Source organism: Phytophthora cinnamomi, assembly GCF_018691715.1.
Source record: "Phytophthora cinnamomi strain GKB4 chromosome Unknown Contig24, whole genome shotgun sequence".
NCBI classification, from domain to species: domain Eukaryota; phylum Oomycota; class Peronosporomycetes; order Peronosporales; family Peronosporaceae; genus Phytophthora; species Phytophthora cinnamomi.
The window spans coordinates 289760-312324 of NW_027150957.1; the positions used below are offsets into that span (position 1 = coordinate 289760).

The window sequence follows — 22565 nt, forward strand, 5'->3', positions numbered from 1 at the left end:
CATAAGTACATGTGTAGCCTAAGCTGCGCGAATGGCCAGAACGTTGCGTTTGCGTCGTGATACCATTTTTCAGACTATTTTGCATTCTAATTTGAAGTCGGCTGTTGCATGCACAAAGCTCTGAAACTATTCGTCTTTACAGCTTGAAACATCAATTTGATAACAAAGCCTCCTGGTTCGACCACCTCCCGAATGACAACCTGAAGCTCTAACCACTTTGCCACGCTCGTTGCTGGCCTTGTCGTTTTCTTACAAGAAGTAGTCGACACTAGAGGAACTATCCGGGGAGTCGACCATACCTCTACCACCAGGAATCTCCACGAAATGAACAGCTCTAGCCTAGCATCTGTGACCGGAGAGTCTGAGAGTTGGGCCCTTGTGTTGGTGTCGGAAATTCCGACTCGGAATTAATGGCGCGCACGGATCGCCTGTTTTTTTTGCTGGTGTCTCTCCTCTCGCCGAGGTTGACTGGTGCTCGTGTGCTGTCCGCGTGGCCTAATGGATAAGGCATCGCCCTCCGAAGGCGGGGATTGGGGGTTCGAGTCCCCTCGAGGACGCTCTTTTTCTCCAGCAAGCCCAAGTCAGCCCAGCCTCCACGCTGAATCGGCAGATAATCGACACCTTCGAACGACCCACCATGGTAGGGCTGACAATAGCCCGAAACCATCTCCTTTGCCCTCATCAACTGGTAAACACAACACCAGCGTTCACGGCCACCGCTGTCACTGTTCAATCGACAGTCTCCATCCACGGAGCCCCCAGCCGGCATGCAACTCACGCACCTCGTCGTTGCCTTCCTCTCCATCACATTTTCAGCCGGTCACGCCACCGCCGGCGAAGCTCTGCGCAACGAGTGCAACTCGACCACACCGCTCTCCCTCAACGCCACCGCCCACGAAGAGCTCGCCGGCGTGCTCAAGGAGTGCAAGGACCTCGCTCCATCGCGTGTTGGAACGAGATCCTCGACGCGTTCGAGAGCAACGACGCGGACGCGCACGACAAGAACAAGGACGACAAGACCGACGTGCAGGCCATCCTGCAGCACCTCGCCACCCTCGCTGGACGCTCAAGGGGCTCTAAGCGTCAAATAAATGTAGCCATCTCCACTTCAACTTCCCGCCCCCTGCAATTCAAATATGAATCCCACGCCGCGCGCGATCTTATTTATAGAACCTCGGCACACTGTACCTCTGCCCGCCTAAGTCCGATCCTATCCTAACTTCCCCCCTCCTCGCGCCTGAGGAGCTGCTGTATTTATAGATCCTCAAACAGCTAAAGGCGGCGCGCATCTGTCGCCACTTCCGCTTCCGCCCCCCAGCCAGAGCCGGCAGTTAGTTAGGCCTCCCACCCGCCATGAAGTGGCTCCGCTCGGCCGAGATGGAGTACATCTCCCTCATCGTGAACGAGGACGCGGCCCACGACTGCGTGCAGAAGCTGGGCGACCTGGGCGTGCTGGAGTTCACGGACCTGAACCCGGAGCTCACGCCGTTCCAGCGGCGCTACGTCAACTACGTGAAGCGCTGCGACGAGATGGAGCGCAAGCTGCGCTACTTCGAGCTGGAGCTGGCCAAGTTCAGCATCGCGCCCAAGCCCGCCGGCTCCATCGAGCAGTTCCTGCAGGGCTCGGCCGACATCCGCTACGGCTCGCAGGACACGGCGGCGCGCGCGCTGGACACGCTGGAGCGGCTGCTGGAGGACAAGGAGCAGGAGCTGCTGCAGCTCAACTCGATGCACGAGAAGCTCACGCGCGAGTACAACGAGCGCAAGGAGCTGCAGGAGATCATCTCGCGCGCCGGCGAGTTCTTCGAGATCGAGAGTGCGTCCTCAAATACTTTTTTCTTATTTGAGGACGAGGAAAAGCTAACTTGAGTTTATTTTGTAGTTCCGGAGGTGCAGGCGCGCCGCACGTCCCGGACGGCGTCCCGCTCAGGAGGATACAGCTTCGTGGACGCGTCGCCTGGCATTGGAGCGGGTGAGGACGCGTCCTCGCTGCGCTTCCGCAACGTGACGGGCGTGGTGCCCGCGGACGAGCGGCTCAAGTTCGAGCGCATGATCTTCCGCACCACGCGCGGCAACTGCTTCACGCGCTTCTCGCCCATCGAGGAGCCGCTGGCGGACCCGGCCAACGGCCAGCCCGTGACCAAGCACGCCTTCGTCATCTTCTTCCAGTCCACGTTCATCGAGACCAAGCTGCGCAAGATCTGCGACGCCTTCCACGCGCGGCTGTACTCGCTGCCGCCCATGGACGACCGCGCGGCCATCGCGCACCTGATCCAGAGCAACGCCGGCGAGCTGAACCAGAGCAGCCACATCCTGCGCCGCAACCGAGAGAGCTGCGTGCTGCTGTGCCGCGACCTGGCAGAGACGCTCGAGTCCTGGAAGTGGTCGGTGCTGCAGGAGAAGGCCACGTACCATGCGCTCAACATGTTCCGTGCGGACGTGAGCGGCATGCTGCGCGCGGAGGGCTGGGTGATTAAGGAGGCTCTGCCGAGCGTGCGTCGCGCCGTCACCCGAGCACATACGGCGGCTGACGACAAGTCCATGCCGTCGCTCGTTGACACCGTAGCCAAGCCGTGGCCCGTGCCACCCACTTACTTCGAGACGAACAAGTTCACGGACGCGTTCCAGGCCTTCGTGGAGACCTACGGTTGCCCTCGGTACCGCGAAGTGAACCCGTCAGTTTTTACGACCGTGACATTCCCATTTCTCTTCGGTGTCATGTATGGCGACATCGGTCACGGCCTCTGCGTGCTGCTCTTTGGTCTGTATCTGATCCTGACGGAGCGCCGCCTCGAGCAGCCAGGAAGCATGGGCGAAATGACGGCGTCGATTTACGGTGGACGTTACATGCTGTTTATGATGGGCGCCTTCGCCATGTACGCTGGTCTCATCTACAACGATTTCTTCTCGCTGCCGCTGAATCTCTTCGGCTCCAAGTTCGCGTACCCGGACTGCCTCGAGTCTCACGATCGCGAGGCCAAATGTGTGGCTGAGTATCTGATTGACGGCAAGACGACGTATGTCAATGCGACGGACGTCTCTGGCGGTGACAACGTGTACGCAGTAGGACTGGACCCGATCTGGAAGACGTCTTCGAACGAGCTGTTGTTCTTCAACTCGTTCAAGATGAAAATCTCGGTGATTTTCGGCATTGTCCAGATGACGTTTGGCATTCTTCTCAAGGGCTGGAACAACCTGTACTTCCGCGATTACTCGACCTTCTTCTTCGAGTTCGTGCCGCAGATTGTGTTCGCCGTCTCGCTTTTCTGCTACATGATCGTGCTGATTGTGATGAAGTGGAGCATTGACTGGACTGAGCGCATGAAACACGAGGTGTGTCCGTACAACTACGCCGGCGAGCACACTGGCTGCCGTCCGCCTTCGCTTGTGAACACGCTCATTAACATTGCACTGGCCCCAGGCAATGTGGTGGACCCGCTGTACGAAGGCCAGCTCGAGACCCAGCAGACACTCCTGATGATGGCATTTGTGTCTGTGCCTGCGATGCTGCTGATCAAGCCCATCTACTTGAAGATCCAGAACGACCGCACGGCGCCGCCTGTGAGCCACCACGTGGACTTCGACGACGAGGCTGAGGAGCGCTTGGTGTCGCACCACCACGGCAACTCGAGCGGCGGTGGCCACGGTGGCCATGGCGAGGAGTTCGAGTTTGGCGAAGTGGTCATTCACCAGGGTATCGAAACCATCGAGTTCGTGCTGGGTATGGTCTCGAACACGGCGTCGTACTTGCGTCTGTGGGCGCTGAGTCTGGCTCACTCAGAGCTGGCCACCGTGTTCTGGGAGAAGACGATGCTGTCCACCATCAACAGCGACTCGTTCATCGCTATCTTCATCGGTTTCGCGGTGTTCGCGGCGACGACGTTCGGCGTCATCCTGGCTATGGATGTGCTGGAGTGCTTCTTGCACGCGCTGCGTCTGCACTGGGTGGAGTTCCAGAACAAGTTCTACAAGGCCGACGGCCACAAGTTCCACCCGTTCTCCTTCAAGCAGACGATCAAGGACTCGCAGCAGGTTTAGACAACACGCAAACTACCAGTAAGTGGAGGGGGCTCTCGAGAGCATCGAGAGTGAGTGCAGTTGCCCCTGGAAAAGCAAGCTCCGACCCAGAAACCCCCGGCTACCGACGCGCAGGTGGACGACCCAAGAAAAAAGAGAAACTGAAGTTGAAGTGTAGACTCTGGCTTATAGCGACCAGGCAGGAGGAACGACAGAACAGGTCTGCAGTGCATATGGAAGACATTGCGTCTTCCCTTTTTATAATAGGACTTGCCAGCTTTTGAGCATCACGTCGCGTTGTCTCTTCTCTCTCTGCTGACTGCAGTGCAAGTCCCAGCAGCACCCCCAGCCTATTCACTTGGCCGCCTTGGCCGCCTTCTTCTCCATCTCACTGCAACAGACACAGAGCTCCACCCATTAGTTCACACACCCTCTGCCCGAGCCAAAGCCACGGAATTGCAGCCCACGCACATCTGCTGGTACTGCTTGCGCAGCGTGCTGCTGGCGCTCAGGTCCTGCACGCGCTCGAGCGCCTTGCTGTCCGCGTAGAGGAAGCCTGCGCTGCCGCCAATGAGGACGCCGCCTGCGATGGCGAAGAACTGCACGCGCCTCGGGAACGGGCCCAGCGCTGGCAGAGCAGACGCACAAGCGTGAGGAGGAGCAGGAGTTATGACACATGATGGTGTCATTCATTGCACTCTACCGGTGATGCCAGCGGTGACTGCGGCCCCCAGGGCGCCGCCCACGCCCGAGCAGTACTCGATGTCTTTGCGTCTCCGGTCCATCCAAACCTTCTCCTCCAGCGTGAGGCGCTGCGGCGCGCGCGGGGCAGCAGCAGCAGCAGGAGAGCTCATGATCGGAGTGGTGTGTCTATGATGCGGTAATGTGGGGTGGCTAATGGGAGTGACTTACGTTGCGCGTTGAGTTGCGTTTGGTGTACGGAACACAAAGTGCAACGTGTTCCTCTTCAACTTGCCCCTAGAGCGCCACGCGGCAGCGAAATATTTGAGCTCGCTGGCCTGGAACTGAGTCAAGCGATGACGATCCTCAGGTCTGTCTTAGACTGCTGGACGGCGTCGTGAAGTGCCTTGCTCCAGTCGCCCACCGACGCCACGAAAGCGATGAGAGTGCAGTTGCAGTACAGTGCTGGTAACTTACCAGTGGTAAGCAGGTAGGTAGGTAGGTAGCAGACGTCAAGTCCAACTTAGCGTAAAGTTGATGAGGCCAACGTGGCGTTCTGCAAAAAGGGCGCGAGGTTCTCGTCGTCATCGTCAATGATTTCAGTAGTTGGTGGTGGACCCTGCCCCGAGTTGTGGCGACCGAGGGCAAAATGGGTGCAGCAAGTAGACTTCAGGCCCGGGAGGCGAAAGTTTAGAAGGACAAACGCAAATAAATTATGTGGTTCAAGTACAAATACGCCTTTCGCCTACTCTCCTCAGTTGATGCTGCTGTCGTCGTAAGCGAAGTGCTTGACGTCGTAGCCCTGGTGCCGCTTGAGCGCCTTGGCGACCAACGACGGCGTCGGCGTGTGCGGCGTGCGGGGGATGCACGCCGTGGGCGTGACGGTCATCGAGGATGATACTGCCGGCACAGAGGTGTTGATCTGGCTCGGGTTGGACGAGTACACGTCCATGAGGAAGTCCATGGACTCGTCGAAGTCCGGCACGATAGGCTTGACCTCAACCTCGTTCGGTTGCCACGACGATGGGTAGGTGGGGTTTTCGATGAACGCACTCGAGATCGCGGACGTGCTCAGCTGGCTGAACTCCGAGCTCATCATGGACACCGAAGCCGGCATGGGGGTAGACACGTAAGACGTGTGGTGGTGGTGGAACGAAGAGCTGGGGATCGCTGGCAGCGAGGTGGCGCGAGCCAGGAGGATAGGAGGGGCGGCCGTGGAAGTCATCGGCGGGGTCATCACGTGAGCGGGCATGGACGTCCCCATCGAGGTGAAGCCCATGGCGCCGGGGTGCGGCGGGTGCTGATACACGCGCGTGTGGTAAGGAGAGACGGCATGATGAGGGTACCCGGCCATTCCGGGCACCATGGCCATCGGCGGGGTCTGAAGGGTGCCGTTCCGGTTGCGGAGACCGCGCATGCGGCGCGCGAGCTTCTCCCGGTACTTCTGGGCGTGCGTCTGCGTTTGACGCACCGTGCGGGTCGCCACCATCTCGGCGATGGCCTTCCATGGGCCCTTGGGGAACGTCTCCATTGCGCGAAGGAAGCGCTCGTGCTCCGCCTTGGTCCAGGTGCCCGAGGCCTTGACGACTTCTCCGTTGGCGTCGAGCTGCTGCTGCTCCCGGTCCAGAGACTCGGCCACGCGGACCGTGCCGTCCTTGACGATCAAGAGATCCTTCCGGTCGAGCTCGATAATCGACGAAGTGGATAGCCGCAGGTCATCGTAATCGCCGTTCTCGGACGCGGCCTTGTCGTCGTTGCTGCTAGTGGTGTCCTTCTTGCTCACGTCGAACTTGGAGTCCTGGGAGCGGTGGTGCTGCTGCTCGGCCATTCCGAAAGACATGGAGGTCGCAGGTTGTTGTTGCTACTTATGTGGCGAAAACTTGAGTGGAATGTTCGAGACTGACTCGTTGAGCGTCTGTCTGCCGTATGTGTGCTGGGTCTTCGCGAGACAGGTAGATCTGGTGATCTGGTTGCTACCGAGAAATGAAAAAAAAAGAAGTGTCGGTGTGGTTGCTGTAGTCGCGTGGGCGTTGGCCGGCGACTGGTAGTGTGCTGGTGCTTATTCAGAGACTCTACAACTGAAGCTGCTGGTTGGCGCTCCAGAGGACAAATTCGAGAATGAGCTGCTCGGTGCCGCTCCTCCCCCGTCGAGTGTCTGGTTGCACCGCTGGCACAAACGTCGACAGCCGTGATACTATCAATGCCGATAGCGCCGGGCCGCGCGGCCCGCGTGCGTGACTGACTTGTGCGCGCCGGCTGGCGCCTCTGCAGACAGCAAGTCGAGCTGGTTGCACTGTCTATGAGTTTGCTCCGACCCGCCGCGTCGGACGATGTGTTCGTGTGAATTTGCCGCGAGACGGGTTTTTCGTTAGCCCCGCGCCACCAAAAAGCGTTGAGGGGGGAGAGAGGAGGAGCTTCGTTTGCTTCGTTTGCTCGGGGGCCGGAGCAAAATCCAGCATTCGTAACGCCGGAGCCGTTGATCCACTGCTCCGTGCACCAGCGGGGCCGCGTGAACCGGGCGCTCAGAGACGAGCGAGACATGCCAGAAAACAGGATGGCGCGGTGCCATCTGATCTTACAGCACCGAGCGTGTCAATCGAGTGCAACGTTTGAAACGGACGGCGCGCAAAGCGAGGACAAGCGGCAACTCCACGAAAATGCTGGACGACAGGGAAATCCTCCAGCACAAGTGAGAATACAACGTAAACTCTAACAGTGTTCCAAGCTTGATGATAGTTCGAGGCTAAACGGCGGAACTGCGCCCGTATCCTACGGCCATCACACTGCCATCACGCGCGCTGAAGTGGAAATTGCCTTTTTTGCACGGAGCAGTATCGAACCCGCCTGACCTGTGCTAACGGTCAAAACGGCGAGGAATGCCCATAGAGCCAAGCCTGGAGTGTTGGAGGTGGGATCTCCGAGGGCAGTAGCGGGCCGACGGACGACCAGCGGCAAAGCGTGAGGTTTTCACGGTTAAAAGATGAATCTGTAAGAGTGTCCGCCTGAAAATTTACAGAGCTGCTTGGCCGCCTGCGTCGCGGCATCTGGCCGCTCCAGCTGGGGACTTTCGCGCACGCGCTCTCTACAGCATACATGCTGAGCTGACCTGAGCGTTTGCCCCACCTGGTGACTCCCGCTGTTGGGATGAAAGATGCGGAGGTCGGGCTGCATGTCCCGAAACCAGCCAGTGCTCGGCTCAACCATCGGGCTCAACCGCCTCAATAGCGAGCGCGGGTCACCATCACGCCTGCAAACAGCTTGGTCAACTTCCGATGCCATTTGGCCCGCGCCGCACGGGCAGCGCGGTTGTTGACTAACTGCACATCCTTTCTGCCACTCGCATCAACCTGTTGACCTTACGGAGTCCCACGTTCGCGATCGATGGAGCCCCGTCTTGCTCCACTGCGCGCGAGCATCGGAAAAGCGGGGCGGCACGGCCCGGTCTTTGACGACTGTAGAGCCCCCTACCAGTCGCGGAGTCATCAGCGAGCCCCCATGGTGCGCTCTATCGTATTGCGCGCAGTTAGCAACACCAGTGCGGGAATCCATCGCGAAATCGCGGCGCAACCGCTGGCTGCTCTTCAACGATACGTCCGCGTTTAAACAACCATGTCAAACGCGTTGCTTGGTTCGAGCGAACCGCGGGGCGAAAAAGTCTCCCGTGGCGGCACCACTACCTTGACTTTGGTGGAACATTCGGTCAAGCAAGTGAGTCGTGATGCATGCGTGGCGGTGCAATGCTGTGCAGTGCCGACGGATCGCTTGTGAGCCGGTTTAATTGCTCCCGACACTTGCCAGCGACAAGTTGTGTAGTTACTGTATATACCTGCAAGAAAATCAACTTAACTCCTACCAAGTAGAGCCGGAGTCGTCAATGAGTCCACTGCGGGACCAAAGTCCACCAACGTTGAAGTGGCCGTCTTATTCACGCTCATCGTGGCCGTCAGGCTCTATGCACTGACAGGTCCATCAACCTCTCCCTACTATGCGCCTGACCAACGCACTCTCGGGTATCTTTTCTGGGAGGCCTCCGTCTCACTTCGTGTACTCGACAAACTTCAGGAGACAACTTGCGTGTTTGCCCTTTCGCTGCTTCCCATTCCCACCCATCACATCCCTGACGTCGCAGCAAGCTCACCTACGGGGCCTTTACCAATGCAGCACCGAAGACAGATTCGGAGAGCTAGCAACGGGAGTCGATCCGGCCCGGTCATTGCGCTGCCAGCCGCCGAATTTCAAAATTTTCACGTCCTGCAGAGCTTGCTCAGCAGTGGGAGGGCCGCCAGCTGGAGACGCTTTCGGGGCGGTCTTTTCGGTGGAAAGCCAATCGATCTGCTCGCAGGAGAAGCTCCGCGCCAGCAGTTCAAAGAACTGATGCTCCATTGGGTTGCGCGAGCGGTGTGCCATCAACACGAGCGTCTCCGTCGTCGATAGTGCCTCAAGCGATGACACGAGCGGCGCATACCCTACCGGATCGTAGACGACGTCCGAGAGCACCAGCACGTCCAGTTGAGACGGCAGATCGCGCGGAGGTTCTCCCCAGAGATGCGCTCTTGCAACAGGGACGACAGCAACACCTCCTTTAGCAGCGCTTTTCGTCAGCTCGCCCCCTTCACTTTGCTCGGTAAAGTTCAAGCGGATGTTGTACTCTAGCAACGGAATAACCTCCTATGCACAACCAAACATCGTCAAGGCAGATCAACATGCTGAGTCCGTCGGATCGGCAAGGTGACGATACACGAGCGTGGAGTTGCAGCAAGCCGGGGCTTGCGTGCTCACAGTACCTGCATGTCTGTTAGGGTGACCTTCGCGCCCAGCATCGCGCAGAAAATGCCAACGAGGCCCAGTCCACTGCCGAGCTCGACCACTTGCTTCCCGACAAGTAACTCTCGTCGAGCGGCTAGATAGCGCGTCAAAACTAGGCACGAGTCCCACAGCTTGCCTCCAATCCCTGAGCAACAAACACATACAAGTACCAGTGCAACATCACCATTAACTTGCGTGAGTACCAGTCCTAGTGTTGAGGTCTCGATTAAAAAGACATCGTTACTTACCCAAATTCCCCGGCGATTCAGCTAGAAGAATGTCGTGGCGCAGCCCATCCATCGCTACGGCCCGGCAGCAATGCACACCGAGGTCGCCTGTGATCCCCTCCTTCGACTCTCCACCAGCAGGCACAACGGTAAACGGCAACGATACCACGGGGAATAAGTTCCACGTTTCCTTGGACATCTCGTGAGCGCGGACCTGAAGTGCGACTGGTGCAGTCGAATCTGCACCCTCCGACGCGCCAGCAAGCACAACGGCGACCCTGAAGCTCGCCTTCCCTCGGCCATTCAGCGTCACCTTGCCAGTTGCATTGGCGTTCCCTGCGTCGCCGACGTCCGACGGGTCCAACGGTTCTTGAAACACCAATTTGTACCTGCCGTCACTGTTGTTTCGCAGTGAGCACTGCAGATGAATGTGCCCCCCAGCCGTCACGTAATCGCGCCGGAAGAGGCCGAACTCGTTGCCGATGTTCACATTCACGTCGAAGAACTGGTCGAGCGGAATTTGTGACGGCAGCAGACATCTACCTCGAAAACAGCACAGTCACCCACAAAGCACGAAAAAGAACAACACAAAAACATCAGCGTCCAAGTGTCCGTTCATGAGACCGCCGGTGCCCGCCATCAGCACGCACCCGAAATTGACGCGGAGCTGCTGTTTGTCGTGCACCATCTTGCCCATCTGCTTGACCTCGCTGGCGGCCACCTCGCGGTCCCTCGCCAGATTCTTGCGCAGCCGCCGCCTGGCTGCCACGCAGTACTGGAACGCCGTCGGCGCGCGCTTCTCTCCGTTGTCCAGCACGGTGTTTACCAGTTGCAGCGCCGCCTCGAAGCGCTCCAGGTTCTCCAGCGCCACGAGCTTGCGCAGCAGCGCCTTCTCGTTCTGCGGGTGGTGCTTGAGAGCCTGCGTGGCGTCTGAACGACAAGAAAACAATAAACAACTATTATTTTGCACTATTTTATAGCCTTAGAGCATTGCAGCGGACCGCGCAGCGCCGCCGCGAAGTCGCGCTCTTGGATGGCGGTCTGTGCGCGGTTCGAGAGCAATTGCGCGGCCGTCAGAGCCTTCCACGCGGCCGCGTCGGCATCAACAGACGCGGAATTGGACGCGCTTTCATCCTCTGCGGTCAGGAGGGCGATGGCCCGCGTGTAGCTCGCGCGCGCGGCGTCGTAGCGCCCGTCGGCGTAGAGCGCATTGCCCTCAGCCTGCAGCTGCTTGACCTGCTCCATTTTCCACGAATGAGCGCGCGACTCGTGAGAAACGGCTGGTTGAGGGATTAGGGGAGATGGATAAGATACTTTTTGCCACTGACAAGCATGGACTTGTTGTTGCTGCTGCTGTGGGGCTGGTACTTGCAGGTGGGAGGAGAGGTTGGCTGCACGCTATGAAGTGGACATTGCAGTGCCATTTCGATGCTACTGTTTTGGGTGGCGGAGTGCGCTTTGGCACCGGACAAAAGCGGATCGCCCGTTTCTGCTTTGGTTTTGCTGCGTCTCTGCTCTGGCCAAGGATGACTGGTGCTCGTGTGCTGTCCGCGTGGCCTAATGGATAAGGCATCGCCCTCCGAAGGCGGGGATTGGGGGTTCGAGTCCCCTCGAGGACGCTCTTTTGCACTGGGGCAGAGTGAGCCGAAGTGCTGCAGTCATTTTGGCACGTGTTGACACCGCTAGCTCTAATCTTTGGCGTCGCAGCGTTCACTACAAATTTGATGCAAAGGCCGGGACTTGCGCGACGTCCAAGCCTTGATCCATACCTACTTATCAAAAGAATGCGATGATTCCTTGGTAAGCTTACCCGGCGTACCGGCAGAACGCAACGATAAATGTTATGAGCCTTACCTTAAGGCATGTATGTAGTGCTTCTCTGCGGGCGAAAGTTGCCAGTGGCAACTTTACGAAGCATGCACTGCATACATGCTTCGTCCTGCGCAGCAAACTTACTTCTAATACCCGCGGCGCTGTTGCCACAGTCTCTTTCTTCCTCATCGTAGACTCTTAACTGCTGTATTCATGCCAACTGAGCCCTGGATCGTTGGCGTTGCTGAATTTGGTGTGAACAAAGAGCCTACGACAACAGAAACCAGCGCGTGGCAGACAGAACCATTCTTCTAATAAAAGGAATTCTCCGGATCAATAGTGCAAGTTGTGCGGCGCGACGATTCGAGCTTGCTTCAGTGCCTTCTGGTTCACTCCCCAGGATGCAGCAAATTTTCGCAGTCGATCGATCCCGATAAACCGTTCGTTGGAGTGAATCCAGCGTGGTGGCAGCCGCAAAAGGGCAACACTAGAGTCTATCTCGGTGGCTATACGACCGAGCTCACATTTCGTCGGATTGGAAGAAGGCGAATACCCAACTCGTGCTGATTGTCATCATCCAAAACAACATTGACCAGCTCAAGTGAGCGATCTCAAAGGGTAACCTTTTTTTCTCGAATGGTTCAGCTCAAAAGTAGCGAGTTCGTGTCGAATTTCTGCACAAGTCGGGCATGGTAACGTGGAAAATAATGCCTGGATATCGCCGTACCATCTAGCACCTACAGAGTCTTCACGCGGTGGGTGCTGTCTCGCAACCTGAAGTAAAACACAGAAGTAAGCGGATGGGCTTGGTAGCGGACGTCGGCGTACAATTATTTCGATGAGTGGTCGTGTGGTGTACTCTCTTCGGACGTCAAGTACTCGGTACGAGAACAAGAACTTCAAAACGCGTACACAAGCTACAAACAAGTGGATCCAGCGGATCTGGATCCGCCTATTTTGGTTTCTCTTCGATCTTCGCAGACAAGGAAGGACAAGCAGTACTCGACGACCAAGCAGGACGAGCAGATCAAGAAGCCGCTAGTGACGCTGAAAACGCGTGAGTGTTAATATATATTGGGGTGCGTGAGTGGCTCCGGTGTGGGACGTCAGTTGGGTCATCTGTTACCTGTTGGTGTCTGCGTAATTTTAAGCTGACGAACTGCGTACTATACGACCAGGGCAAGCATTTGCCCAATACGCAAACGTATTTGCTCAACCAGAGTTGGAATACGTATCTAGTGTCTCATTGGATTCGGCAAGCAGAAGTTCCATCTCGTTTGGGTGCAATAATGGCTGATCACGCACGCGGGTACTTTGACTGCAGTAAGATCTGAGGCCATATTTGAGGCAGCTAAAGCTGGGAATCTACAGTAAAGTGGCTGTACAAACATTGCTCGAACGATCCAAGTATTGATCTCGTCCAGGAGCGTGGACGAAAACCGCTTGGCGACGATCTGACTCCTTGTACTGTCGTGGGTGTTGAATGTGGTGATGCGTCTTCATGCTCCTGAAGTTGCATTGCGTAAGCGACGCAGAGAGGAAGGCAAACACACGTATTGCCATGTGTACCAAGTATTGTGATGCACCTCTATCGCAATGAATGCTGCCGCAGCAAATGGTCCCATGAGTTTTGTGCGATGGATACAACAATTATTACTCTGAAAGGTGCAAAGCGCTGGCTATGAAACGAGCCACCACAAACGTGCATTTGGAGGTGGTACAGTTGCTCTATGCAATCGAAAGGAAGGAGGAAACACTCAACCTACGGACAGCGCTGCCGCCAAAAATGTCGCTTTGGAGTTGGGTGGCTCAGTTTTGAGCATTTGCGCAGTTGTATGAGGGCTGACATCCTTCACAAGTGACAACTTGCGATTGGGCGGTGATTGATAGCGTACTCCGGAGGGATGTTGGCGAATTTTACCACACACTGGCTAACTGTTAGTGTTGTTTGCACACGTGTTTGTCCGTTTTCACCAAGTCAGAACCTTGAAGGCAGCCACGATTTTGTTGTTTGGGGCATCGCTTCGTCAATCGAGAGCCGTTCTCGTGGAAATATGCACAGCCACAAAATTATCGCAGCAAAATTGATATACAAACATGAGTTCACAGACCATCCGACATAAAATTGTCTACCTCCACCAACATGTTCATATTCTTCGCTAGGATAAAACCGCTGAACTCCTCCAACATGTTAGCATGATTAGCTATACACGAACAGAAAGCTTGCAAACGTTATCGTTTGCTATACATCCAGTGTTTGTGCGAACACTAGTTGTTGAGTGAGTGTCCATACCGCAGCCAATGACTCCTGTATTGCTATAGATGGAGCGGCGTCTAAGGGCGACTTGAAAATGCTGCCGTGGTTACACTCGCACATGATAAGCGGATGCGCGTACAGTATAAAGCAATGGGTGCAGCTGCTAAGGTCTAGGAATCACAGGAATCAGATTTGGAGACGAACGTACTTTTGTATGTGCATCCCCAATTACGAGGAATCCCGCTGTGACTACTGGTTGCAGCGGCGGCGGTGGTAGCGGCTGAGACTGAGGGCCGTTGGGTATTATTATGCTTTGCAATGCGTTTGTCGTTTTCACCTAGTGATTTGCCTGAGTTATAATATCTGGCGCCCGATATAAAAACAGATGGGCATTAAATCCTCCAAGTTATAATCGCCAGCCTCGATATCGATCTCGATTTACGCTAGCTGTGGTCGAATTGCTGATCCAAAAACGCAATTCGGGCCGATTTATTTTAAATCGCGATGGCTGTGTACGGATTATAATACCGCGCTTTATATATATAATATGCAATTGGACACTTACATTTGGACACTTGACGAGTGGTCGGCAGATCGCGCTGCTGATCTGTCGAAGCACCGCAGTTTCCGAAACCTTCACCTTGCACAAGTGCAGCATGTACTTTCTCGACTACCGTTGGCGAGCCGTTTTTCTTATGCATGTGTATGGAATATGTATGCAGTATGTTAGCGATATATTTGGGCCTAACGTGCGAACACTGCAAAGTTGGTACAAGTTGTTTTTGACCGATGGTGTGGTTGATGAAGGAGATCGAACTAACCGCTCGTCGCGTTGGCCGAACGACGTGGTCACCCGTGTTCGAAAGTACGTGAAAGCCCACCCTACATTTTATTTAGAGGAGCTACAGCAGTTCATACGAAACGCTTTTCCTAAAGTAAAATGGTAGCATAGTATCAACATGTGGTCTTACATGGCGGGGAGCTGCTCGCGCGACAGACAAGCGGAAAGCCCAGCGATACAGGGGCCGCTAGTGCACTCACAAACGAAGCTAACGAGCCGTTAAACACGTCCAACAGAGCCGTATCGGAGTAGCAGTGGCCGGCGACGTTACCTCGGTGTCCTGAGAACCAACGATGCGCCCGTTATGCTAAGTAGGAAGAGGTGGTGCGACTTACCTACGCCTGGAGGTCGATTTACTACCATGTCGCATGTTTATGTCTACGAATTATTTTATCTCAGAAATCGATCTAAGCCCTAAATCCGAGCGACAAAATATCTGCAAACCACAATACATGTAACAGAGGTAGATCGGTAGTTTTCGGTACCATCGTGCTACGAATCTGAGACAGATCTGGGACTCCCAGAATACATCTGTACCTACCTTGCACAGATTTTGATTGGCTGAGACGACACTTACGGTCCCTTCTCTGCGTGTATATTCCTGGATCTGGAATTTATTCCAGCATAGATTGCTACGAGAATCACTCCAGTAGACAGTAGTTTAAGTAAAAACATATTTGCTGACCAGACATTCGTCCACAAAATCGTAGAGCTAATAGGCCTCGACGACTTTCAGCCTGCAATTACGGTTCCCGATAATTGTCCTGTAAGTCAACTCGCATACTTCAAAGCTAAAGAGCACACCGAGTGTGATCCGCGTGGGACCAGCTGTCGATTGATGTACTCAGTTCACGTGTACATCAACCTACCGGGCGTGATGAACACGTCATTTGCAGTCAATGTGAGTAGTTGAGAGGACGGGCCCAACACACAAACCAGAGAGTCACGGACACAATTTCCCTCAAAACCAGAACACCCTTCACGTACGGGCGACGACTTGATCATGTACTAACTTATCGGCGCACTGTATACGCTTGTCACCGGTACGAATGTGAGCACATTGGTGAACCGATCACTCCCGCCAGAAGACCGATGCATATTTTGATGGCGAATCGCGCGACGGACAGCTGTTTGCGTACATAGGCAAGCTTTCGTGGACCGGACAGCAAGATTGTGCTCCCTCATAAATTGCCGCAACTCAGGGGCAAGACAAAAGCAGAATTACGGAGAATGGGCCAGCGTATACGCCTGGCGTACCCTCCCGGATAGCAAGATTGTGCTCCCCGATAAGTTGCCGCAAGTCAACTGCAAGGCAACAGCAGGATTACGGAGAATGGACAGGCGTAGACATTTTCAAGGCCTGGCGTACCCTCACTCTTCATTTTTCTGCTTGATTGTCACGTTGCAAAATGGACGGCGAAGACTTCGAGACGCTGGAAGCTGCTCTGGCACTAATTGACGAGTGTGAGGATGACCCCAGAACCAGCTCTGGTAGCGACGGAGGTGATCCGGAGTACGAGATCACAGTCGATAAGTTGTTGCCAACGCTGAACTTGAGCGAGCGCGATAACATCATGCGTAGTTATCGAGCAAGGTCCGATGAGCAGGAAGTTCTCCGTCTCAAGGCCAAATTGGCAGTGCCCGGACGGAATCGCTCGCGGGATCTTCACAGGTTGGAGTTGCTCGAGCTATGGGTGGAAGCCGCAGCCCTACAGCAGCGAGTCGACGACCTGGAAGAACAGTCTCGCCAGGCGATCAAGGCTTCGAGTTCAAGTGAAGAACTCTGTTTGCCCGAGCCTACTGACGACAAGTTCTACTACGCATGGAAGAACCTGGCAAGGAAGCAAAAACAACTACGAAGAAACGCAGAGTTGGAGAACCAGAAACTCCGTGAGCTTCTGGCCTGCCAGTTGAAATGTAGCACCACCATCAAGAGGATACTCCGGAAGCAGACGACTATGAAGTATGTGCCTGAGCTACTCTCACTGAAATTGTTTTCCGCCTCTAACTTAGTATTCATTTGTGGTGAGCAGAGATCGTCTTGGCTACCGAGGCCTTCCATATTAAATATATGCGAGAACACGATGCATTTACGGACAAATTACTTCGTCGGTCACACCTGGATCTCACTGCCAAACAAATAATAAACTATTCACTTCACTCTTGGAGTCGTTAAGAAGCGCAAGACTAAAGTTGCGTAAACACTAACCAGAAAAGTTGTTGTCCTTCATGCGGCAGCAAGCGCCTGGATCTGTGCTGATGAAACGCTAGGGTTAATGCCTTCGGCACACTCCCCAGCTCCTGTATAACAATCTAGCGAAACGCCTTAGTGCTGCATGCTACGAACAAACGGAATGATACATACATGCTTCTCTACGCAGTCGTAGGTTGAAGCTACTCGCAGAAGACATTGACTTTTCGTCGACTTCGTATTGTGCTCATCGTGATTGCATTCGATACCTCTTCACATAAAGCTGGAGTGACCTTCAGTCAATATGTAATGCTTGCCAAGCATGCCACTCGAACATAGTAATCGTAGCGGTTTTGCTTCCTGCTTGATGTATGGAGTATTATCAGTATCAATGCGAGAATACTACACTTGGCGCATGGTAAATGAACCTCAATTCTAGTACTGTAATATGTACGCATACTGGATTAGATGAGTGCTTACGTACAGATGAGCTTATGTTGCGTTTGGTGAGCCATACGATTCATAATCGTACGAATCTCGCCAAGTTTCTTCTCCTCCACAAACCCGAGAAATTTCGTGAGCTGCCCAATCTGCCCCCACTCCTTTCTAGAATCCCAATTCCTTGACCTCACAGCCTCGAGCACTCATTGACCAAAACACTGTATCTTTACAAGAAGGGATGGAATCGCAATTTCAGTTTTCAGAAAGCACCGTTGTGATGACTAAACACAACTGCCGAGAACAATTCCTTTCTTCACATCCAGGAGCTGCTGCGACTGTTGTCGATTTCTATCTAGGACGTTGATTTTCTAGGACTGAACCTGGAGAAAGTGATGTTTGATGTGGATTGGATAGAAATGGCGGACCAATCAGCGTCAAATATCAGGGCAACTTCAACTTGCATATATTGCGTCGCTGCAATAGAGCTCGCTATAGCTCGACTATCCTAGCGCGAAAAAGAAAAAGGTGGAAAAGTGTGGATTTGTACGTGGCGGGTGGGGGCGAGCCAAGCGGATGCGTGCATGTCCGACTTACACGGCGTGCTGCGTGACAGGGTCCCATGGCGCTGTGGGCATGTACGAGTCGGGTGAGGCCAGTCTGGTCACCTGCTCGGGCGTGAGCTTGATGTCGGCGGACTGCAGGTTGCTCAGCTGGCGTTCGGCGTGCACGGACTTGGGCAGCGCCACGAAGCCGTTGGCCAGGCTGAAGGCCACCAGCACCTGCGCTGGAGTGACGTTGACTTCATGGGCAATCGCGACCAGGGTCGGGTCGTCCATCTTGGTAGCCCTCGCCAGAGGGGAGTAGGCCTGCAGCAGGATGTCGTGTTCCTGGCAGTACTTGACGAGCGACGAGCGCATGAGCCACGGGTGCAGCTCCACCTGATTCACGCACGGCTTGACACGCGCGGTCTTGAACAGCTTCTCCAGGTGTGCCTCGCTGAAGTTGGACACGCCAATGTCCTTCAGGACGCCCTGCTCATGCAGGTCCTCGAGCGCTTTCCAGCTGTCCGCGCGCGTGGCAGCGTCACCGGGAGCATGAAGAAGGTAGAGGTCAATGTAACCGAGGCCGAGCTTGCTGTTGCTGTCATTGGCGGCTGCCAGCGCCTTGTTGTATCCCCAGTTGTCGATGAAGATTTTGCTCGTCACGAAGATCTCATTACGAGGGATGCCAGAATCTTTGATGGCGCGACCGACGTCGGTCTCGTTCTCGTAGTACTGGGCGGTGTCGATGTGGCGGTAGCCCACCTTTAGAGCCGACAGGACGGCGTTGTAGGTTTCGGCACCGGGCTCGGACTGGAACACGCCAAGACCGATCATGGGGATGAAGGCTCCACTGGGCAGAGTCTTCGTCGGGATCTTCGGCGTCATTGCTGGGGTTGTATGCTCTTGGTCGGTTCGACGGATATTTAAAAGTGCGTCCACTCAGCATCAGCTCCGAAGCCTTAGTTGGGTCGGAGCTTGGGCAGGAGGTAGGTACAGCGGTGATGACAACAGCCGGGATGACATCCGTAAGCAGGCCTTGATTGAATACGTGAACACGTACCGCCTTACGTATACCTCGCGATAGCATTGTCAGTCCCTTTCAGTGACGTAGCCAAATTGTGTTGACGTGCGTGTGTACCCCCCCCCCCCCCCCTCCACCATGCCAGAATTCATGTTCGGAATGATTATGCGCCAGACTCCGCCCGCATAGTTGAACACGCGGCAAATGAGGCTTTTTTTTTTCAGGATCCAGATCTTAGTTTTGTCTGAATGAGGCCAATGACTAGTATACACTTATATAAAAGTACGAAGTCGATACTTGTACGTGTTCACGTATTCAATCAAGGCCTGCTTACGGATGTCATCCCGGCTGTTGTCATCACCGCTGTACCTACCTCCTGCCCAAGCTCCGACCCAACTAAGGCTTCGGAGCTGATGCTGAGTGGACGCACTTTTAAATATCCGTCGAACCGACCAAGAGCATACAACCCCAGCAATGACGCCGAAGATCCCGACGAAGACTCTGCCCAGTGGAGCCTTCATCCCCATGATCGGTCTTGGCGTGTTCCAGTCCGAGCCCGGTGCCGAAACCTACAACGCCGTCCTGTCGGCTCTAAAGGTGGGCTACCGCCACATCGACACCGCCCAGTACTACGAGAACGAGACCGACGTCGGTCGCGCCATCAAAGATTCTGGCATCCCTCGTAATGAGATCTTCGTGACGAGCAAAATCTTCATCGACAACTGGGGATACAACAAGGCGCTGGCAGCCGCCAATGACAGCAACAGCAAGCTCGGCCTCGGTTACATTGACCTCTACCTTCTTCATGCTCCCGGTGACGCTGCCACGCGCGCGGACAGCTGGAAAGCGCTCGAGGACCTGCATGAGCAGGGCGTCCTGAAGGACATTGGCGTGTCCAACTTCAGCGAGGCACACCTGGAGAAGCTGTTCAAGACCGCGCGTGTCAAGCCGTGCGTGAATCAGGTGGAGCTGCACCCGTGGCTCATGCGCTCGTCGCTCGTCAAGTACTGCCAGGAACACGACATCCTGCTGCAGGCCTACTCCCCTCTGGCGAGGGCTACCAAGATGGACGACCCGACCCTGGTCGCGATTGCCCATGAAGTCAACGTCACTCCAGCGCAGGTGCTGGTGGCCTTCAGCCTGGCCAACGGCTTCGTGGCGCTGCCCAAGTCCGTGCACGCCGAACGCCAGCTGAGCAACCTGCAGTCCGCCGACATCAAGCTCACGCCCGAGCAGGTGACCAGACTGGCCTCACCCGACTCGTACATGCCCACAGCGCCATGGGACCCTGTCACGCAGCACGCCGTGTAAGTCGGACATGCACGCATCCGCTTGGCTCGCCCCCACCCGCCACGTACAAATCCACACTTTTCCACCTTTTTCTTTTTCGCGCTAGGATAGTCGAGCTATAGCGATTGCAGCGACGCAATATATGCAAGTTGAAGTTGCCCTGATATTTGACGCTGGTTGGTCCGCCATTTCTATCCAATCCACATCGAATATCACTTTCTCCAGGTTCAGTCCTAGAAAATCAACGTCCTAGATAGAATCGACAACAGTCGCAGCAGCTTCTGGACGTGCCATGGACGACGAGGACGCGCGGGCGCTGGCGGCGCTGCAGGCGGGCGGCGGGCCTCTTTCCGAGCGCGCGCAGCTGCGGCGCGTGGCCACGTGTCCGCACTGCCGCCAGGGCTTCGGCAGCGCCTCGCTGTCCATCCACGTGCCTCGCTGTCGGGCGCTGCTGCAGACTCCCGAGGAGGCCGCCGAGCAGCCTGAGCAGCAGCGGCGAAAGCCAATCAGGAGGAGGCAGGTGGCGCGGCTCGTGGACCTGTACGCCACCTGCACATTCAGATTTAGATTTAGATTCAGATTGACCAAATCTGCAGATACTTTAGGACACTAAACTCGACCCGGTATCCCATTGTGGTCCAATTCGGCAGATGCCTCCGGTTCGTGACCAAGCACTTCGAAGCCGTGTGCATGGACAAGGTCGTGGCGTTCCCCGAGGCGGAAGGTCGGCCGATACTACCTAAATTACCCTTCTGTTCCACCTGCACCTGCACCTGTTCCTCCCGGTGCCTGGAGAGAGGGTCTTCCTTCTCACATTGGTGGCTTTGTTGATGGACTTGCTGCAGCGGCACTCATCGCATCCATGCCCCCCGATCTGGTGCATCGCATGGTGGTCGCCCTCGTCCAGGACAGCAGACGGGTGCGTAGCATTCGTGTTCTGAAGTGAGTTGGCGAGGAGAATGCAGGGATTAGCCTGGCTGTTCGATGGATTGACCGACTGTACCAGGGTCAAGAGGGGGACTGATATTGATTTTTTTTTCTCTGTCGTTCTCTCCGCGGGTGTTTTTTTTTGCCGTCGACAGGCGAAAGCGAAGCATCGTGAAGGCCGCGCCACGATCGAGAACCTCGAGAGCGCGCTGCAGGGGGCCAGGCGTGACGTGGCTCAGCTCGAATCCGCGCGCGACTGGGCCTCTATCAGCCGAGCTAGGATGGCGGAACAGCAGCACGTGGCGGAGCGACTGCAGCACGAGTTGGACGCTACGAAAACGGCTCTGGCGTTAGCGGAGGCGGATAATCGGAAGCTGCAGTCGAAGGCCGAGACTGCGGAGAAGAAGACGCTTCGGCTAGACGCGAAGGTACGTGCAATGATGAAATGTGGCTGTTTGTCGACAAAAATGCAAGTGAAGCTGTTTCAACCGATTAAATGATCTCTTTCTGCCTTTGTGTCTGAATTTGTGTCAACGCCTCTTTTTGCTGCTGGTGTTGTCCTAATTTGCTGCGGCGTGGTAGATCAACGCGCTAATCGCTGATAAAACAGCGCTGGCGAAGGCGGCAAAGGAAGCCCAGCGGCGTGAAATGGAAGCTACACGACTGCTAGCCGCAGCAAAGAAAGTATCGATAACCGGCGCGAACAGTACCCCACGAAGCGCAGGCCGGTCCGAGTCTAATCAGCACCAAGGTCAGAATTCCCTCCGTCGACGCTCGACGGAGTCCACACACCGTGGATCGTTACGCAATCCTACTGCACCGAGTAGTTCTGCGGTCACCCTTCGTGAGCGTCCCCGCGCGGATGGTTCCAAGATCCCATACCCGCCTTCGGCATGAGATTGAGCGGATATACCCTGGCCAAGTACGCCCTGGATATACGGAGTAGCTTCCTGGGGTAAATCAAATCGAGTGGCTCGATATGGAAAACGTTTACACCCGCCTTCTACATGAGATTGAAAAACTTTAGATTAACCGAGTAGCTTATTTTGATGTTCTCTAGATTTTATCCAGAGTTTATGAGTGCAGGTATTGCACTCACTAGGCCGTCTGCGACTTGGCTGGGGAACACCAGTGCGGTAAAGGGTTGCTGCTGGCATTGATACAGTTTTTGTTTTTGCCATGACAACTGTATAAGTTAGCTATTGTCGGCCATGCAGTATTACCTAAGCGTCTTGCAATGTCGTTGTTGAGTTGACTAACTTCTCAGTGCCGACCTCTGAGAAGTTTTCACAGAGGTCGGCTTGCTATCAACTCGTTGTATTCGCTTCACTGCGTAGCGCTGAACGAATCTGTCACGGTGGTGGCTGTCGACACACCTATAAAATTGGAGCCGCAGTGACAAACCTTTAGTGAGCACACTGGGATGCTGAAAGACGTCTCACCCTTGCCGACACCCTTGCCCGCCGTTCATGTATCTGTCGCTGTTGTAGTAGCAGAAGAAGTAGGCAGGAA

The 22565-nt window shown here is 55.2% G+C and overlaps 8 protein-coding genes across 9 annotated transcripts; 4 read left to right on the forward strand and 4 right to left on the reverse strand.

Moving 5' to 3' along the window:
* Positions 1-1353: 1353 nt before the first annotated feature.
* IUM83_15244 (proton pump, proton transport) lies at positions 1354-4038 on the forward strand (the record flags this gene model as incomplete). The annotated part of the gene is made up of 2 exons (XM_067940047.1): positions 1354-1816; positions 1883-4038. The coding sequence occupies 2 exons, from the start codon at positions 1354-1356 to the stop codon at positions 4036-4038; spliced, it is 2619 nt and encodes an 872-aa protein (XP_067794465.1).
* Positions 4039-4371: 333 nt separating this feature from the next.
* On the reverse strand, positions 4372-4871 carry IUM83_15245 (uncharacterized protein; the record flags this gene model as incomplete). Its single annotated transcript, XM_067940048.1, has 3 exons — positions 4372-4408; positions 4489-4645; positions 4721-4871. 3 exons carry the CDS (start codon positions 4869-4871, stop codon positions 4372-4374), a joined length of 345 nt encoding a protein of 114 aa, XP_067794466.1.
* Positions 4872-5452: 581 nt separating this feature from the next.
* On the reverse strand, positions 5453-6538 carry IUM83_15246 (myb domain-contaning protein; the record flags this gene model as incomplete). Its single annotated transcript, XM_067940049.1, has 1 exon — positions 5453-6538. One exon carries the CDS (start codon positions 6536-6538, stop codon positions 5453-5455), a length of 1086 nt encoding a protein of 361 aa, XP_067794463.1.
* A 2309-nt stretch (positions 6539-8847) lies between these two features.
* Positions 8848-10976, reverse strand: IUM83_15247 (putative N2,N2-dimethylguanosine tRNA methyltransferase; the record flags this gene model as incomplete). Its single annotated transcript, XM_067940050.1, has 5 exons — positions 8848-9366; positions 9483-9649; positions 9753-10270; positions 10382-10661; positions 10733-10976. The coding sequence occupies 5 exons, from the start codon at positions 10974-10976 to the stop codon at positions 8848-8850; spliced, it is 1728 nt and encodes a 575-aa protein (XP_067794464.1).
* Positions 10977-16050: 5074 nt separating this feature from the next.
* Positions 16051-16708, forward strand: IUM83_15248 (uncharacterized protein; the record flags this gene model as incomplete). The annotated part of the gene is made up of 2 exons (XM_067940051.1): positions 16051-16604; positions 16675-16708. 2 exons carry the CDS (start codon positions 16051-16053, stop codon positions 16706-16708), a joined length of 588 nt encoding a protein of 195 aa, XP_067794458.1.
* Positions 16709-17863: 1155 nt separating this feature from the next.
* Positions 17864-18700, reverse strand: IUM83_15249 (Aldehyde reductase; the record flags this gene model as incomplete). Its single annotated transcript, XM_067940052.1, has 1 exon — positions 17864-18700. One exon carries the CDS (start codon positions 18698-18700, stop codon positions 17864-17866), a length of 837 nt encoding a protein of 278 aa, XP_067794459.1.
* A 610-nt stretch (positions 18701-19310) lies between these two features.
* IUM83_15250 (Aldehyde reductase) lies at positions 19311-20147 on the forward strand (the record flags this gene model as incomplete). Its single annotated transcript, XM_067940053.1, has 1 exon — positions 19311-20147. The coding sequence occupies one exon, from the start codon at positions 19311-19313 to the stop codon at positions 20145-20147; it is 837 nt and encodes a 278-aa protein (XP_067794533.1).
* Positions 20148-20418: 271 nt separating this feature from the next.
* Positions 20419-21950, forward strand: IUM83_15251 (uncharacterized protein; the record flags this gene model as incomplete). Of its 2 annotated transcripts, XM_067940054.1 has the most annotated exons (6): positions 20419-20666; positions 20777-20850; positions 20972-21068; positions 21209-21224; positions 21293-21481; positions 21636-21950. In XM_067940054.1, 6 exons carry the CDS (start codon positions 20419-20421, stop codon positions 21948-21950), a joined length of 939 nt encoding a protein of 312 aa, XP_067794531.1. The 2 variants fall into 2 exon arrangements, with proteins under 2 accessions (XP_067794531.1, XP_067794532.1); XM_067940055.1 differs by having other exon boundaries at positions 20972-21045; positions 21209-21481.
* Between the last annotated feature and the right edge of the window lie 615 nt (positions 21951-22565).